The 18,937-nt window shown below is 44.8% G+C and overlaps 1 protein-coding gene across 2 annotated transcripts in view; it reads right to left on the bottom strand.

Moving 5' to 3' along the window:
* The window catches only part of frem3 (Fras1 related extracellular matrix 3), a 33,680-nt gene extending 15,170 nt beyond the window's left edge, over positions 1–18,510 (bottom strand). The window contains exons 1-4 of one of the 2 annotated variants that reach the window (XM_042079971.1): positions 17,661–17,798; positions 13,267–17,293; positions 12,964–13,053; positions 113–259 (exon numbers count right to left, since the gene is read on the bottom strand). In XM_042079971.1, the coding sequence (XP_041935905.1) occupies positions 113–259; positions 12,964–13,053; positions 13,267–17,293; positions 17,661–17,702 (4,306 nt within the window). In that variant the 5' untranslated portion in view covers positions 17,703–17,798. Of the gene's footprint in view, positions 1–112; positions 260–12,963; positions 13,054–13,266 lie in introns of both variants that reach the window. The other variant, XM_042079880.1, reaches the window with a different exon arrangement.
* Between the last annotated feature and the right edge of the window lie 427 nt (positions 18,511–18,937).

Raw genomic sequence — 18,937 nt, 5'->3', positions numbered from 1 at the left:
ATTGTTTGACACACATGCTTGACCATAACTGTGACAGTTTGTTGACAGGGTTGTTGGAATGTTAGCATAGGTGATACAGGGTTGTTGGAATCTTAGCATAGGTGATACTCACTGACAAATGAGGTTTCTCCCAGGTACCCTCTGCGCTTTAGGGTCACTTCCAGAAACTTGGCATCCTCGTCCACCAGGTAGAACTCTCTCTCCAGGGAGATCCAAGCCCAGTTGAGCCTAAACGGCTGAGGCTTCAACTTGTTGCCCCCTGTTGACACAAGGGAAACACGATGACTCCAGCTAAACTGGCAAAGCAGGTCTTCCAAGCAAACGCTCTTTGTACAATGGGTCAGACTTCAGTTCAAATGAGCGTTCCCCCGGCTCGCTAAGCTCTGGAGAAACAGAAGGAAAAGGGGAGTCCACAAAGCCAACAAACAGGAGAGCAACTTGATCTGTCTCAGCGGAGTACCAACCGCATGCTGGAAGTCGTGGCCTCTCCGGTCCTCTGGGATTTTATCTGATTTCCTCCACAAAAATGTAGTCATGACAAACATTGACCCCTGCGCGGGGCTAGCGAGTTCACGCAGTGCTGCAGAGAAGGGGGGCGGTTCAGGGGTCACCTCTTAATGGGGGATATAGTGCAGGGGCCACCCCTGGGCTCCCATAGCATTTTAAAAGGCCGTCATGCTTAGCTAGCTCCCACCCCCACACTACCCCCCCGCCTCTCTCTCTCTCTCTCTCTCTCTCTCTCTCTCTCTCTCTCTCCCCCGCCTCTCTCTCCCTCTCTCTCCCTCTCTCTCTCCCTCTCTCTCTCTCTCCCCCCCCCCCTCTCTCTCTCTCTCTCTCTCCCTCTCTCTCTCCCTCTCTCTCTCACTCTCTCTCTCTCTCTCTCCCTCTCTTTCTGATAGATGGAGTGCCAATCTGTAAGGTTAGTGTCACAAACCCGGACAGGCAGCCACAAAACAATAGGAGACCATTAAGTGTCCATTCCCTCTGTGATCAGCAGCCGTGTCAGAGTGAGAGCGGATGCTGGCTGACCAGGCTGACCTCACCTCTTAACAGATGTGTCCACAGACTGTCATCATCTCAGTATAGTTTAGTATATTTTAGTTGAGTCCTTATCAATCAAACATCAGACACTTCTACACACACACACGCACGCACGCGCGCGCGCACACACACACACACACACACACACACACACACACACACACACACACAAACACTTTCAAGGCATGAGTGTCCTGCAAGGTCCATATGTGAGGGTGATGTTATGATGTTAAGTCTGAGGAGACTGTTGCTTGAGCTGCTGCCTCTCAACACTGTAGTGAGCCGTGAGAGCCCTGCGCTCCCATCCCAGCCTGCCCTTAAGCCATCCTGTCCCATGGCTAATTTTATCCCTCATCAGAAAGCTGTCCAGCCTCTCTTGGTCATTCCCTTGAGTGGACTTGAGAGCCTGGGTCGCACTGAAAAAAACTCACTTTTTTCAGTGCATTCAAAGACATGTATACCTTGCTTGTCTCCTTTGAAGAGGCTCATTGTTGTCTTGGCTTTTTCTGGAGGAATACTGAATTTCCAGAGTGACTCCCTAAACCAGGAAACAGTCTAAACTCACCCTCAGTGGGCAATGTGGTACAATGTGTGTGTACAGGACCAAATAAGGGTGACTGCAGATCCTGCTGTAAATAGTGGAGATTTGGGAGGGATTGGTTTAAGTATTACTATTACTATCACAAAACATGTTTCAAACATCTCCTCATATCTAAGGAATATTCCTCATATCTAGAAGAACAAGAAATCCATAAAAATGTGTTGATTTTGGCTAAACATTCCCACTAAAAGATTCAAGGCAAAATCTGTGTGTTATCACTAACAGACATGCTAACATACTAATAAAACTTCTTTAGTAGGCTAGCTCCCTCTCACCACATCTCAACCCCCTTTCCCAGAGACACATCACCTGATTTTCAGAGGAAATCCGGAGCCTTCCGTGACACAGGAGCCTCAGCTCAAAGACACTGACCTTGAACAAGCTCATGTGTCCAAACGACACAGCTAAAAATATAGGATGCATTTATCATATTTGCCTTTGACTGTCCTAGATTCCTAAGTGACGTGTCAAACTCAACAGAAGCTACAGCAGTACAGTAGCCAAACGGAAGCCTAGAAAATGAACTGTTTGTTTATTTGGTTGCAAAAATGTTTTTCATTGACCATATACACTGTAGTATGGATAAACATACAAATACTTCCAGGCAGTCTGCCCAGTAAATGTGATTGGGATATCTAGCGTTTGATATGGCATAACCACGTGGGCACAGCTCAGACAAAAAGTCTTGTTTGCCATCTGCTCTGTAGCTTTGACTCCCATGTCCATGCCACATCCAAATAGGGCATGCAGCAAACATGTACGATTTTTTTGCTTTCAGGATTGTCTTTATACTAGCTGCAACACAAACAAATCCACACAAAATTGTTGTAATTACCAGTATGAGGTGATGTTTTTCTTGCTTGGATCTGGCCACAAATTGACATTTTGTTTGCAAAAAAGCTCTAATGTTTTAAATCTATTCTGTGAACTACTTTATCTTAGAAATAATATAGGCTAACAACTTGTAAATTGCAATGTAAATTGAGTCCCTTCTTGGCATGTTTATGAATCTGGACCTGTTGACCTGGCTAAGGAGGAGGTGTGATAAACAGACTTGGATTACTGATGATGCTGAAAGAGAAGCTGATCCGTCCTAGCGTTGACCTGATCTGCCCGGCTGAAAGACAACATTACTGACATTCATCTTGTGTCGCCACCATACACAGTAAACAGCACAGTGACTCAAACATTACTTCATGTCTTTGTTCATTATGTGAACTGCAATATAGGAAAAGCCAGTCACAGAATCTTTCAGATGGACCATGGTGCAAATCACTGTCTCTTGTCATGTATGGTCATGGAGACCATCTCTTGACCAAAGGACCTTCGACAGGATAGCTGCAAAAGTAAAGTCAGCTCCTCCTCACAGCCACACACTGTCACTCCCTTCCCATGTTCCCCTGCAGATCCACAGACAGCTGAAGCCTGACACCTCACACTCGGTCCTGTGCGTCCCCCTCCTCATCACCTTTTGTTCTCCAGAGGAGGGCAGGCATCAGGAGAGCAAACAGCAGACAGTCTGGGTGGCCCAGACCCACAGCACAGCTATTCACAAGGATCTACCTGCTTTTCCCAGAACCCAGCAGATGTAATGGGCTTTAGCTCTAACATGATTTAAATTACTCAAATTCTAAATTCGCACTTAAACATGTACCCTAGTATACATATGCAATGCTGACTGTGTTACTTTGAATTCAGCCTCCTACATACAACTTAATTATACGTTATCTAAAACACCAAGCCAGTATTATTTCTTTATTCAGAGACCACTAACAGTTTATTACTATTTAGACTGTTTTGCGCTATTGGTAAATACTACTGTGACCTTGTGTCCTTCTTCTTCTCTTGTCTTAGGTCATAAATTGCCACACTGCTACACTGAGTCTAAGCACAACAGACTCTACACCTCTAAATTCAATATGCTGTCAAGGAGATCTGCCCTGGATTCTCCTGGTATTTATGGGTGCAATAATGTAAAGAAAGACAGCAACGCTAAGTTACAACCACATGCCTTGCTAGCATGGGCGCTGAACTTTAATCAAATGACAGGAATAGCTGTGTTGAAGTGATTCATGCTAGAAACCTGATTCATGTACAAATTTATGGCAAAATTTACTACTAACATTTACATTGCCCATCGGTCATGGGACATTCAACACAGTTCAAATTACTGTTCCAAACAGCAATTCTCCCAGGCTGAAATGCTTTATTGCTGGCAAATTTTCAGTGGTCACAACATTCGGTTGGTAGGGACCCTTAATAAATTAGGGGTGATTTATGTTAATTGCAGGCATTAGCACACCAGTATATCAACAGGAGTGTGGCGGCCATTGCTTTAGGCGACGTACTGTAGAAGGGCTACTGGACCTCATCCAGACCTTCCCAAGGTGCAGTCATCCTGCAGTGCCCTGGGCACTCTCTCACGTGTGAAATGTTAACGCCTGTGAGTCAGGCTAATTTACTAACACCTTGAGGCCAGCCCGCAGATGAATGCCAAGATTCTTCTCAGGGCACCCAAGGCAGAAGCTGATTGGAGAGGCCCACATGCTTCTGTCTCTTAATGATAATCAGACAGGCCGGGGTCAACATTTATTTGACAGTTGCACCACATCATAATCCTCCAGAAGAGCTGTAGCCTACCCAGACAGACAATGTACAGGATCCTTCTGCTGAATGTGCCATTCTAGTTTTACATTAACTCTTATACCATCATTCTAGTTCTAACATGAGCAAAGACTAAACAAGGTATCTATACATCCAACATACATCCAAAAGCCTATGTTTAATATATGCTGAAACCTTCCAAAATGTTCCAAACTACATAATCACGCTTAGTAACAGCATTTTCACATAAATCAAGCATGTGTGTATTCAATAGTTCCATTCAATAGTTGTTCACTTGATTGTGGCGAAACTATTTCCATACTATGAAATCAAAGACCATACTATGTATATTTTCTTATAATAGGATTGCAGTATTGCTTGACTTAAATTAATTTGCATGCAGGCATTAAACCAGGTTTAATCATTATAGCACATTGAGTTCTCTTTAAATCTGCCACAGTCAAAATGCTCCTCTCTGATCTGATCTGATTCATCCGACACCTATGCTGAGAGCCTTTTATAACCTGCGGATCAGGTGTGAGCCAGGGGACAGGCCGCGCGCGCTGAGAGGTCAGTCATACTGCGCTGCATGATGCAAGGCCGGGCAACTCAGCTCCAGCCCCCCCCCCCCCCCCTCCTGAGCTAAGTATATCCCCCACTGAGTGACAGGGGGCAGCATGATGATTATTGCATTTCCTAATTAAAACTTTTCCATTTTTACCCATCATCTTGCCTTGTGTCAGTTCAAACATCCCAAACAGGGTCACCCGCATTGGTTTCATGTCAGACATACGTGCCATATCTTTTCGTTCTGCACATTAAATATTAACAGGCGCTTGGCACCGCGGTCCCCTCTGTGACCTGTCCACCAAGGAGGCCGTGCTGTACAGTGAGACTAGAGTGTGCCTTACGGACTCTACTCGAAATGTCTGACATTCCAAAACTAGGAATTTTGAGAATGGCAGGATATTATTGGAGATCCCTGCAGAGGACATCCCTGTGTTCTTTCAGTGCAACTCCGGCACCACAGAGGGCTCAGAGTCAATGTGCCAGCCAACAAGTCTGCTGGGACACCCAACAACCTGTAATCACACACAGTCGTGAGTTTTGAGGGGTTTTTACGACTGACCTGGAGGAAGTAGGAATGGGAAGTATAGTTCACCGAAACAAGCACAGGGTGTCTGTGTGTCAAAAGGTACTGCAGACATTGATAATGGCAGGACATTATCACTATAACGGTCATAGGGAAGGGTGGGGAGGGCAGAGGGACCGATGGCTTTGGTCAGAAGACGGGGTGATGGATCCCAGCGGGGCCAAGACAGATTTGCCATGTGAACGAGACGAGAATAACCCCGGGGCCACACATCATCTCAGCCAGGCTCCCGCGTGGCCATAAATCAGCGCCGGCGGAGCGCAGGGGCCAAGGGGCCGAGGGGCAGTGGCGGCCTCCCAGCGCTCACTCTCCTCACACACACCCGCAGTGGCACCAGCTCACTGTAAATTCAGCCGGGACTGTCGACACCAGTGACAGGTCATATCTGAAAACACCATTAGGAAGTGTACACCAGGAAGCAGCCATGGCAGGTTCCACTCGTCTAACAGTCAGTATGCCCCCCTGCAGATGTGCATGCTTGCTTCACATTAGGGTCACACAACAGGGCACTTGATAGGCCGCTGCATAGAGATATAACAGATCAGAGACAAAATACAACAAATTCAGTCATTTGTAAAGTATGAACATGGTTAACTGTTCATTTGTAAACTATGTACATGGTTAACTGTTCATTTGTAAACTATGTGTACATGGTTAACTGTTAATTTGTAAAGTACGAACATGGTTAACTGTTCATTTGTAAAGTACAAACATGGTTAACTGTTCATTTGTAAAGTACGAACATGGTTAACTAACTGTTCATTTGTAAAGTACGAACATGGTTAACTGTTCATTTGTAAAGTACGAACATGGTTAACTGTTCATTTTGGTTCTCTGTTTGGCCCTCATATGACATGAGGATTTGTAACACGGCAAAAGTAAAGTTATGGCATGTGTCTGAGCTGGAGGCATAACTGAGAAAGATTCCATTTAAAGCAGAGTCACTTTGCTAGCTCTTTCCTCAAGTGGGCAAGAAATAGCATCCTCTTCTTTGCTTTTCTGTTTCAATAAACCCTGTGCTTTTCCTTTCTTCACGGCAAAAGCTTGCCACCCTGTTCCAAGGGAAGCTTACCGGTAGTAAAGGTGGAAGCCAGAGGGTTATCAGTCCATCTCCAATTGGTTTAGAATTACAGCAGGTCTGGAAAGCAGATCTGCACATGGTTGTTCTCCACGCACACCTGCTAGCATTCCCACTCCCAGACCCAGTCGTGTGCTGCAGACTGCAGTCCCATAGGAAGTGCATTCCTCAGTCTCGACCATGATGATACCCATGATCATGTGGCACCCACCCCAGCTGGGGCATACCGTCCGCGTAAGAGGAGTCTGTAATGCACAGTATCCACTAACATCCTGACACCAGGGGTTTGTTTCATGTCAGGGGAACCATACCGGATTCTTGTCACTATATGCTGAAGCTGTATTTTGTCCAATTCAGGGAGTAAAGACTAACATACACTATTTCACATGCTGACAGACACCAAGATTGGACATGTTTTGGGCTAAAAACCTCTTATGAAAATGAACCATGGCTTTACTATGGTAAATAACCATGGCTTTTCGGTTTTCATGGTTAACCAACTATGGTTCATGACTATCTTGGTTCACCATGGTTTTATCATGGTTTCACTGTGGTTAAAGCCTACCTTGGTCATAAACCTGAGAAAAAATATGTTTTTTTTTGTCGCTGAAAAAAAAAAAGCAAGTACTACTACTTCTCAGGTCTATGTCCAAGGTCATACTAAGGTTTAACTGTAGGTAAAACCAAAATAAACATGGTTAACCATAAAAAAACAAAAAAAATATGGTTATTCAAAGAACCATGGTTATTTACCATAGTTAAGGATTAAATGGTTTCTTATGGAAGTGGATTTGTTTGGGACCTCGTTTTAGTGAAATTAGTTGTCCACTAATGTAGGTAAATGGATGACCAAAGAGCTTTCTGTTTGGATCATAGTAAACCAAGATAATACGGTGGTACATGGGCCTATGCAAAAAAACATGGTTCCTCATACCCAACTAGCATCATCAATATTGTGTTGTACAAAACCATGCTGTAGTAACATGGTTACAGTAAAGTGCCATGTGAAAACCACTAGCTACTTTGAAGTGCTATGGATACCATGGTATACCGTGGTTAGGAGCATAGTATCAGTACCACCATGATTTACCATTTACTTGAATTTCCCTTTGGGGATCAATAAAGTATATATCTATCTATCTATCTATCTATCTATCTATCTATCTATCTAGTAAAGCCATGCTTACTGTATAAAAAACAGAAAAATAGGAAACTTTCATACGTTTTCGTAATTTTTGTAAGGGAACCATAAAGCTCCATGAGTGTAGGCTTGATGGGCCAGTACTAATAATTCATATTTCATATTTCCCACTGTGTCAGAGGCCCAGTACATCAACATTATGATTTCATCTTTTTATCTTCATACAAGGGACAATACATTTATCGGAACTCCCCCTATTACCGTCGGTCCCATATTTCCACCGTCTTGCGTGTATGTGTCACTTAATATCCATTTCTATACAAACCAAGACAGTGGACTCCTAAAGAAACGCAACCACCCACACCATAGGTGTATCTAAATTACTGTAGCTATGTACCAAAAATTACATTTTACCGTGACTCGAAGAGCTGTAAACAGTGTTGTAAGGCTGCGTGTGTTGTAACTCCGAGCGTTGTAAACAAAATCAGATATTTCAGGCAGTAAATGCTCCCGTTAAGAACCAAACCAGATTTTGTTCAAATCTAAACACATATGGCTACTGAAAAATATAAGGTTCATTTAGCAAATGTTATTTTGAAGTGTTAAAAACATCGTTATTTTAGAATTTCCGAACAAAAGTGGTGATAATTGGGGGTGTTACGATACTAGACAACTAGTAATCCCCCAAGCTGTAGTAGGTGACCCACGACAGTGTGATATAGACCATTAGCCAACACTAAGCCAGCTCACAGCTCTTTGGCTTAAAATTCCAGTAGCGCACTCCCACACACACCCCTTTCCCCACATAGAACTCCTACCTCCCTCTGACAGCCACTGATTAAGATCTCACCATCTGCGCAATAATTCAAACACACACACACACACAGTTACAGTACATGTTGACATACAAACAAACACACACACACACATAAACACACACACACACACACACACACACACACACACACACAAACACACACTTGGCACGATATACTGGAGATATACTGGAGAGGCAGAATGGGCCTCAAACCCCTCAGTACAGGACCAATTGGTGCTGAGCCAGCTTCTTCTCCTTGGATGTGAGCAGAAGTGCATGCGTAGCCCAGCATATTTCATCCCCCAACACACACACACACACACACACACACACACACACACACACACACACATGTACTCACACACACACACACACACACACACACACACACACACACACACATGTACTCACACACACGCACACACACACACACACACACAACACACACACACACACACACACACATGTACTCACACACACACACACACACACACACACACACACATGTACTCACACACGCACACACACACACACACACACACACACACACACACACGCAAAGGCAAAGTGGCAGGTATGCCGGACACACTGCATTTAAGACGTGCTAATGCCCCCAGGCAGCTGCCTCCATCAGTTAATCTCTCCTCCGTTTCCTCTTGTGTGCTAGAGTAGCTGCCGCCGGCCAATCAGATGCCAGCAAGAGCCATTACAGTCATCAGTCCCTAACTCTTATCTGCTTTGGCCTGAAGTCTCCGTTATTAGCCATGAGGAGGAAAAGATACCGAGAAATTGAGAAGAATAATTCTCAGCAGAATGTTGATCTCTCTCTCCCTATCTGCCCCCCCCCCCTCTTTTGCTCTTTATTCATTTAAGACGAGTAGGAGATGTAATATCTGGTATTCCAGCCTGTTAGAGTTGCCATGAAGTGCTTTTTGGGAAACTACCTCAGGAACCAAGATAGGCAGCACCATCCAGCTGATTTGCTGCCATGGAGACTGCATGCCCGTGTCCAGGCATGTGCTGCCCACACCAACACCCTTCAAGGTGGAGAAGATGCCAGATGGACTGCAAGAGAATTCATAACATCTGATTGCTATTTAAAATGCTGCGAATGCCAGAGGAAACTCTTTTATCCTCAGCAAGAGTCTGACGATCTCAGCATACGCATGGAGGCCACTGCAGTACAACCAGACATGGCTCAGGACTAAATCGGTTGGTTCTACCAAATTATGACAAATGCTGGAAACCAGTGAGTCAGAATTCGCTTAAGCTCAATCACCACTTCTATAAATTGTGCTCTAAATCTAATCTTATGATAATGTAAGCAGCCTTAATCTTTTATTTAAACACTGAACAGTGGTAACAACAAATATAATTTTACAGACTACTGCTGCATGAATTCTACCTACTTGTGTCTTTTCATCAGATCATGTGCCTGTCATTCAGCCTCTGGCATTCTTCTTGCTCTTATAGGTTGACTGATCACTCTCCTCACCCCCACCCAAAAGTAGTTTGGCCAAACACTTTTCATCTTCCAACAAAGCCCAGGTCAACCTGCTTGGACTTGTCCAGAGAACCACAAGCCTCTTACTTAATCGCTAAAAGGGGGGGGGGGGGGGGGGCTAAATGGGTCAATCCCTCAGGCCACTGGCCACTTTATAGCTCTCTTTGTGGTCGGACAGGACAGAGAAAACCATCAGGCCCTGTCAAAATCCAGATGTGCCTCCTGCACACAGCGCACACACTGGGCACTGAACAGCCATTACTCAGACTGACCTGCCAAATGGCAGCAGTTGTTTGAGGTTTGATTGGGGAGCTTTGTTCCTCTATCCTGTGCAAACCAAAACTACACTGTAACAAAAGGTATCCCCTATAGCTAACCTAAAGACTAAAGACTCAAAGATGCCAAGATAACACTGGAGGAATCCCGGTGATTTATGGCTGAAAAGCCAGGAGTTTTACTAAACAGCAAGATCCAAAGAGTTACTAGGTGGCCATTGTAGATAAAAAAAACCAAATGTAAATCAGGTTTCTCGGCCAAGTATATTTCCGTATACAAGGAATTTATCCCATCTGTGAATTAGTGAAGACGGAGACATGGTGCACACAGTGAACACACAGTGAGGTGAAGCACACACTAACCCAGAGCAGTGGAGAAGTAAGGGGTTAGGTGCCTTGCTCATGGGCCCAAAGCCCTACCCAGTAGGCCACCACTGCCACCAAAATGTTGCAATCTTTTAAGAGAATCGAAAAAGTCAAAGCAGAAAAAAAGGCAATGAGTAAAGTAAGCCCTCTCACTATTTTTGAGACTTGAGTCTTTGAAAGCAGGGACCTGCATGTTCATAGAGCTGTGGTGATATATTAAAGCAACACCAAAGAACTTTTCCTCTGTCACACGCACGCTATTTGTTTATCCAGCAACGGCTTTGCAAATAACGATGTCCATAGACAAGGTAGAATATGTTGCATGATTTTATGAAAGTACGATGTATTGCGATATCATGCAAGTCAAATTTGTAGTTTCTTATGTCTCATTCCATCGAACTACAGATCCGCTACCCGATCTGGCAAACTTACATAGTGCGGTAATAGCCGATAGAGGGCCGCGAAGCAAATGCAGAAGTGCCGTTCCCCCTGTTACGAGTTGATGAACCACTGAAACAATTTTGGAAACATTATTTTAAGGTACAAAAAACTCTTTGGTGTTGCTTTAAGCTCTGGCTTAAACAGCCTTTAAGAATACCACTCTCCTCTGTCACTGATCTACACTCTCCTCTGTCACTGGCCTACAATTATGATCGTTTGCTCTACCTAGAGGGGTTACAAGCCGAACTTTACAGTGTGGATTGGATTACTAAACCCCACAGCGTGTGTCTCCTATACCAGTGTTTCTCAAAGTGTGGTCTGGGGAGCACTGGTGGTCCGCAAGCTATCCCAAGTGGTCCGCGAACAGACGTGGTAAAATATTATATAGATGAGTTGTTTGCAATGTTGAACCAACTTGTTGGTTAATCCAAACAGTTGAAGTAAGCTATGCCAGTTTAAAGCATATGAATCCTCTGACACAATAAGCAAGGTGCAAAGGCAATATGCAGGTGGTTAAGTAGGCCTATTGTGTATACTGTTGAAGAAGGTCTACTTTTTTAACTAAGTGGTCTGTGAGTTTTTGCTTAATTGGTTAAGTGGTCCTTGGTTTGAAAAAGTTTGAGAAACACTGTCCTATAAAACTTCTGTCATAACAACTGCTGTCCACCTGCCCTGTCCTGTGTAGTACATCTGTCTGTGGTCTATACTTGTAAAATTAAGGTATATGAAGACTTTTCATTCACTGGATTCCAATTTTACTAAATCAATCAATCAAAACGGGTAAGCAATTCAAGAATCAAGTCACACTAACACAAATGAATACATAGGACTAACTTCACCATAAAACTACAACATATAAGCAGATATGCTCTTAAGGGAGCGGAGCTCTCCTCTATGGCCATCAGAGGAGTCTGTGACATACAGTACACGTGCCTGACATAAATATGTACTTCTCATCTACTAAAATCTCTGAAAGATAACTGGCAAAAAGAGCTAGCAGTTAGTTATGGAACTGAAGACAGCACTGCTATGTGCCACCTGACCAAAACCAAATTCCTCAGGAATATAAATACACTGTGGCTCTGAAAGCTAAATCCATCCAACATATTGCCTCTCCAAAGAGGAGGGACATGATCTGCTACTAAGCACCTCACAGACTGGTGATGACAAGCAAAAATAAAAAATAGTTCTAACAGCTTCCAGAAAAAAGTGGCTTCGTTTCTAACATCCTCATCATTCTGCAATGACTTGCATGAGTTAATTTCACGCTTAAAGCTAGAATCTGGGTGAGTGGGATACTGACATACACTTAAAAAGGTTGCACTGACTCACATGCTAACACTATTCTTGGGTACATGGGATTGAGTTCCATTCAAATGAGCAGGAAATACTCGGGATACTTTTGTCACAGAAGCTGGCAACTTACATTTCATGGTGTCGCTGCCGACCATAAAGAGAGCTGAGTACTATAGAAAAATCCTGGCTGAAAATCAATTGTTAAGGTGACAATACAATTCTGAGAGGATTTCATTGTCTGTTCCTCTCCTTTAGGCTAGAGAAACACCCACCTACACAGTTGGGCTCATTTCCCTTTGGCCCCTTTTCTTACCCTGAAGCCCCCTTGCCCCCCGCCACCCCTTGGCAGTGACAGTGTGTGTGTGTGTGTGTGTGTGTGTGTGTGTGTGTGTGTGTGTGTGTGTGTGTGTTTGGGATAGCCAGGGCCTGCCAGTCATGGCCAACTGCTCTAAGCCTTTGTGATGCAAACATTATAGCATGACAGACACAGCACACCGCCCTCTGCTTGAGAAGCCCCTCAAACAAGAGCCAAATCTGACATGAATGGAGGCCATGTCACCTGCTGTGTAACATTACAACTCTTGGGGAAAAGTCTAAAGAGTTAGACTTGGCAACACACAAAATTGCAATGTACAAATGTTCTTACCGTTGTCCTCGACGGTGAAGTAGAAGATGTCACTTGTGGCATTGCTACCATCCAGCAGCACATAACAGATCTTCATGTCATCAATGTCAGCTGGAGAGCAATATTAGTGGACAATCATTATATCATCCTTACAAATGATCCATTTTACAAAACAAAAATCAGCTTGAATAATTCTACAAAAATGCATTAGCTCAAGCTAACAGCAATCTCGAGAGCTTAATATTAATTTGTTCATGATTTTTAGATACTTGAGCTACAATGTTAGATAATAGTGATGCAAAAAAGAAACAGAAGGGCGCTCACCCTGTGAAAAGGTCTTGATGCTGTCATTGCCCAGGGCGGTGTTGATGATGAACCCATGCTGGGGAGGTTCAGCCACTGAGAACCGGAGCAGTTTCCTTGGGCTGTCTCTGTCCTCAGCCTTCAGGGCTTTGCTGGTGATTAGGAAGCCCAGGTTCCCTGTGTGCAGTGCCCTAAGAGTCGGCGCTGCCTTGTTCACCACAATCTGTGGCACGCCGTTATCAACAGTGTTGATCTCAATGGTCATAGTCTGGGGCTTGCGAGTCTCGTAGACTGTGTCAGGAAACAGATAGAACTCTGTGTGTGTTCCATCTGTAACAGTGAATGAGAAACTGTCCTCGTTTGTCTCCGTTCCATCATGTTTGTACGTGATGAGGTTTTCATTCAGGTCCTGTTTGGTGAATGTGTTGACAGGCTGGCTACCGTTATACAGAAGCTGACCGTGAACGGGGACTTGAGTGACCACAAAGCGGAGCAGATTGTCAGGTGTGTCACGGTCTTCCACCGTCAGCTCAAAAGGTGTGATCAACTTGGACTCGCCCTCCTCCACCGCCAGCTTGTTCACAGTCAGGACTGGCTTCTTGTTGTCCACATCAGTGATGGACACTCTGAATGTTCGGAAGACAGGATTGTAGCCGTCTGTCACCTCAAACTCAAAGCTGTCCATCTTCATCTCGTCATCAGAAGAGTGGATGTAGTAGATTTTGTTCCCTGCCAGCTGCAGCTGTGTGAAAGTGGAGATGGGCACACCTGGGAGGTCAGTGCACTCCAGGTGGCCCCTGCTGGGGGCACGAGTAATACTAAAGGCCAGGTATTCATCTGGGCTGTTAATGTCAGTGGTGCTCAGAAGATCAGTGGTCAGGGTCACTTTGCCTCCCTCCTTGAGGGTGACACCTTTGTTGATGACATCAGGGAAGACCATGTCGATGCTGCCGATGTTTATGTAGAAGTATCGGTCGATGAGGGGGTTGATGCCATCTGTCACATCAAATTTCATGAGATCACGGACTCCTTCCTGGCCTGTGTGAACATATTGGATCAGTCGTTTGTCAACCTCATCTTGTGTGAAGTTCTTCCCTATTGTTATGTTGCCAATCACATCTCCATGTTTGGTAATGCGCTGGAGATAGCCCTGTCCAGGCCCATAGCGAATTACATAGGTGAGTTCCTTATCTTCAGAGTCAAGGTCGGTAGCCTTCAGGACCCTGTTGCTGATTACTTTGATCTCTCCAATTTCAACTTCCAGACCATCGTTAATGGCCATTCTGGGTGTCTCATCATCAACAGGGATGACTATAATGGGCACCTTCTTCTCAACCGTATGCTTTCCATCAGAGAGCCTGATTTCAAAGCTGTCCTCTTTAGTTTCAGAGTCATCATGCTCATAGACGATGTTGGAGGCCTCCTTTATTTGTTCGAGAGAAAACTTGACAACTGGGACTGTTCCAGAGCTCATCTGCTGAACAATGGTACCATGCTTGGGGTTTTTGATGATCTCAAATTCAAGCTCATCCCCAGGGATATCGCTATCGGCTGCATTCAGGATGGGTGTGTCAATCACAAGGCTCATGCCCTCCATCACCACAAACTCACGTACAAAAATCTCAGGCTTTTCGTCATTGGCGGGCACAATTACAATGGGGAAAAAGTGTCGTTCGGAAAAATTGATACCATCTGAACAGCGAAATGTGAATCTGTCCTCCACAGGCTCTACGCCTTTGTGGATGCTTTGGACATAATGGATATGGCCTAGGCTGAGATCCTTCATAGTGAAGGCAGTGATTGCAATGCCTGCTCTTGACTTCTCTGAGCCCGGTGCTGGAGAGATGTTCTCTATGTAGCCTGACGTTGGCTGGACAATTATAGTGCATAAGATGTCATCGTTGTTGGTGTCAACATCCTCAGCCTGAATGTGGTCAACAGTGATGGTGTTCTTCTCCCCTTCCACCACAAAAAACTGCTCCCCAACAATCACAATAGGTGGGATGCTGTCCAAAGGTAGGATGGTGACCTGCACTGTGACCCCTTGGACCTGGTTTCCTCCAACCACCCACTCATCAGACATATCGGATATAGTGAGATTGAAAGAGTCATGCACCTTATAAGGCCCAATTTCACCACTGGTGTGTGCATACACAACAACTCCATTGATGATGTCTTGCTGTGTAAAACGCTCTGCTAGCGCCCCATTCACCAAGATCTCACCCAGCCTGGGTGGTTCTTCCACAATAAATGTCAACATCAGGTCATCTGTGTCCTCATCATGGCCCTGGATGACATTGCTGGTGATCTCTGTTGCCCCGTTCTCCAACACGTTAATGGAGGCTCCGAGGAGCCCAGCTGGTAACATGATGGTGGGCGTCTCATCATCAACGGGTTTGATGGTGATTTTGATGATAATGGGTACTTCATGGAAGCCATCACTCACATCTACTTTGACGACATCACTGAGTGATTCCTCACCATTATGAATATAAGCCAGACGTCCGCTCTCAATGTCCTCAAGCATAAAGGTCTCATCTTTTGACATATCTATTCCTAGGTACTGCAAATGCCCATAGCGAGGAATCTGGGTCACAGTGAAAATTATATTCTCCAGTTCTGTGTCCTGATCTGAAGCATTAAGCTCATTCTTGGTGATGATGTAGGTGCCTCTCTCTGCCACAGTGAAGCCAGTGTTGGTGATCATTGGAGGCTTGTTGTCCACAGGCTGCAAGAAAATGGTGAAAAGGCCATCAACTGAATTACTAGCTGTGTCCTCAACGATGAATGTGAACTGAAGCACTTTAGGGGTGATGCCTAACTCCTGGTCTGGAGGCTTGTAGGCCACCTTGTGGTGATTGATCTGGGCTTGAGTGAATACTGTGATAGCTGTGTCAGGACTGTCAGTAAGGACTATGTTACCCAAGGGCACTGGGTTATTTTCATCTGTGTCCATAGGGACCTTTTTGATTGTGTATTTTAGATCTCTGTCATCACAGTCAAGGTCAGTGTAGCGCAGGAACTTCTTTTTGAAAGGAGTTAGCTCGTATTCTTGTACAGTCATATGAAGGCTGGTTCCAGGGTAAAGCTCTGGGGGTAGGTCATCAACTGGTTGAATTTTTACAATGAAAGTGTGTTTGCCTGATCTGTTTGGTGGGTCGTTGTCATCCTGGACATAGAAGACTAACTGATCTATCACAGTGGTGGTACTATGAGGTCCAGTGTGGCGGTAGAACAGTTTTCCGTCAAGAATGTCCTGCTGAAACCACTCTGTCACAACCTGTTCAAACATCTCGTCTGTCTCACTGAACTTCCAGGTGGATGGGTCAGCAGGAGGCTCCACCTGTCTCAGGACAAGCTCTCCAACGGTTGAGTATGGAGCCTCCAGTATGAACTTAATGGTGGAGTCCTCAGAGTCTATGTCTGTTGCGCTCAGTATGAAGGGTGAAATCTGCATCATCTCATTCTTATGCAGCACGATGCCAGTGTTGGCATTAATAATTGGCGGCTCATCGTCAGTGGGGGCGATAGTGATGGGGAAGAGAAACTCGACCTCGTTGCTGCCATCAGTCATTCTGAAAATAATGTTGTCACTGTATGTGTCGCTGCCATCGTGCTGGTAGACAACAATGCCTGCGTCCAGATCAGCCGGTGTGAAGAACTTGCGCTGGGAGCCCAGCACAGTCAGCTCTCCATGTTTCAGACCGTCAACAACAGTGATCCTCACATTCTCTAAATTGTCTTCATCACTAATCTCTAAATTCTGGTCGCTGGACAGGGGTCTGGATTGGCCCTCAAACAGCAGTTGGCCAGTGTTTTTAGTTGCTACGGGGGCCATTGTGTTCATGGGCTTAACGACAATCATGAAAGCGAATGGGTCAGACACGGCGCCTTCAGTGTCCACTATTTCAAATTCAATCTGAAAAATTCTTTCCACATCTGAATCTTCAGACGGAGGCTTGTAGGCTATTTTCAGGTCCTTAATGTCTCTCTGATAGAAAGTAGTGATAGGCAGGTTTTGGTCATCTGTACTAATGATAAATCCCTGCTGTGGGCCCAGGAGAGAAGTGATGTTAAAGATTAAATCATCTGCACTTGTTTCAACATCCTCAGCAGCCAGCATGTCACTTGTAATGGCAGTCATCACAAACTGATCTATTTCCATCATCATCATTGCAACAAAGCTGGGCTTTGGTGGGGTATTTTCAGATCCTTCTTTAATTCTAACCATGATATGAAAGTGTTCCTGCTGAATGGTGTTGCCGTCATTGTCTTGTACCTCTACTAACATAGGGATGTAGTCTCTGTTTGGTGAGTTGGTTGTAGCTGTGTGCTCGTATCGAATGCCCTTCTTAACAAACTCATCACAGTTAACCATTTGGCCATTAATAGAATTATCTGAAAGTTTGCCATACCTGGGAAGTCCACCTGCGCCAATCAGTGTTGTCACCTTGCATTTTGTGACTTCATCTTCATATGCAAACTCCAGGCCTTTTTTATCAATTGGGTTGCTCTGACCATTCAGTCTGTCCACAACCAGGGGCATGTTTCGGGTCAGAACCTCCAGCTGCTGAAACACCACCTCCACCTCCAGCATGAAAGGCACGACCACTGTGTCCGTGTGTGAGTCATACCTCAGCTGGAGTTTCACCCGATCTTTGCTGGGGCTCCTGGATCCAAAATGTGTGTACTTGACCTCCTCAGGGCCAAAGGAGCAGGGGAATTTCTTGGGGGTTAAAATTCCAGGTTTCTGTGCCAATGGGTCATTGTCCAGGACAGTGATGTGACAACGATCTCCAGGCTGCACTTCAGTCACCAGGTCATTAACAGGGTCCAGATAGACAGAGCGTCCAAAGGGAACTCTTATTCCATTGTTTGCGATCAGAATCGAATCAGCATTAGGTCCAGATCTGTGTCGGAACAGGTATGCTGGTATGGATGGCTCTGCTTGCACAGTTGAAAGGCAGCAGCTGACACTAAATAGCACAAGCAGAGCAAAAGCCCATGCTTTAGAAAGTCTTGTCCTTTGCAGACAACCAGCCATATCCACAGCCAGTTGCACTGCAGAAAATGTGCAGTTTACAAAGAATTAAATATGTTGCCAAAGGACAACTTCAAAAAGGCAGCAGGCAGTTTTTGAAATGCAGATGATGCTGTCTCCTTTTCAGTTACCCCTCTTATTCCCCTTCTCCCTCTTGCTTTCTCAATTTGTGGTAGTGACACACTCACATACACGCAGGGTAAGTGTCCCTCACCCACTAAAGGTCTGCAGGTAATACACTTACACTGACAGCGGTAAGCTCCACCCCAGGACTGCCCTCTCCCACGACTAAATTAAGAAAGTCAAGCCAAGAGCCCCCTAACTTCGCCCTCCCCTTAGCCCATTCTCCACTCACCCACAGCCTTTTTCAGATTGACAAAGAATGTTGTTCACCAGTGGTAAATTCTAAGAGCCAAAAAACATGCATCCTGTTCTGTTCTCAGCCAAAAATTATTAATCTATTATCACATTTTCGAAGTAAACAATTGCTCTGCGTATCAAAATAAACGTAGCCTAGTTGGAATTGCCTTATCTGCGAAAGTAGCCCATTTTCAAGAACCTAAGGAACAAATGGTAAGATCATGAGTTCGTCATGATGATTTCGCATGTAGTTTCTCTGTAGATGTGAAATGAGTCTGCGACAATTACGAC

The sequence above is a fragment of the Alosa sapidissima genome, chromosome 1 (genome assembly GCF_018492685.1).
Source record: "Alosa sapidissima isolate fAloSap1 chromosome 1, fAloSap1.pri, whole genome shotgun sequence".
Taxonomy (NCBI): domain Eukaryota; kingdom Metazoa; phylum Chordata; class Actinopteri; order Clupeiformes; family Clupeidae; genus Alosa; species Alosa sapidissima.
The sequence above is the reverse complement of the archived record's forward strand: the minus strand, read 5'-3'. Positions and strand labels throughout refer to the sequence as shown.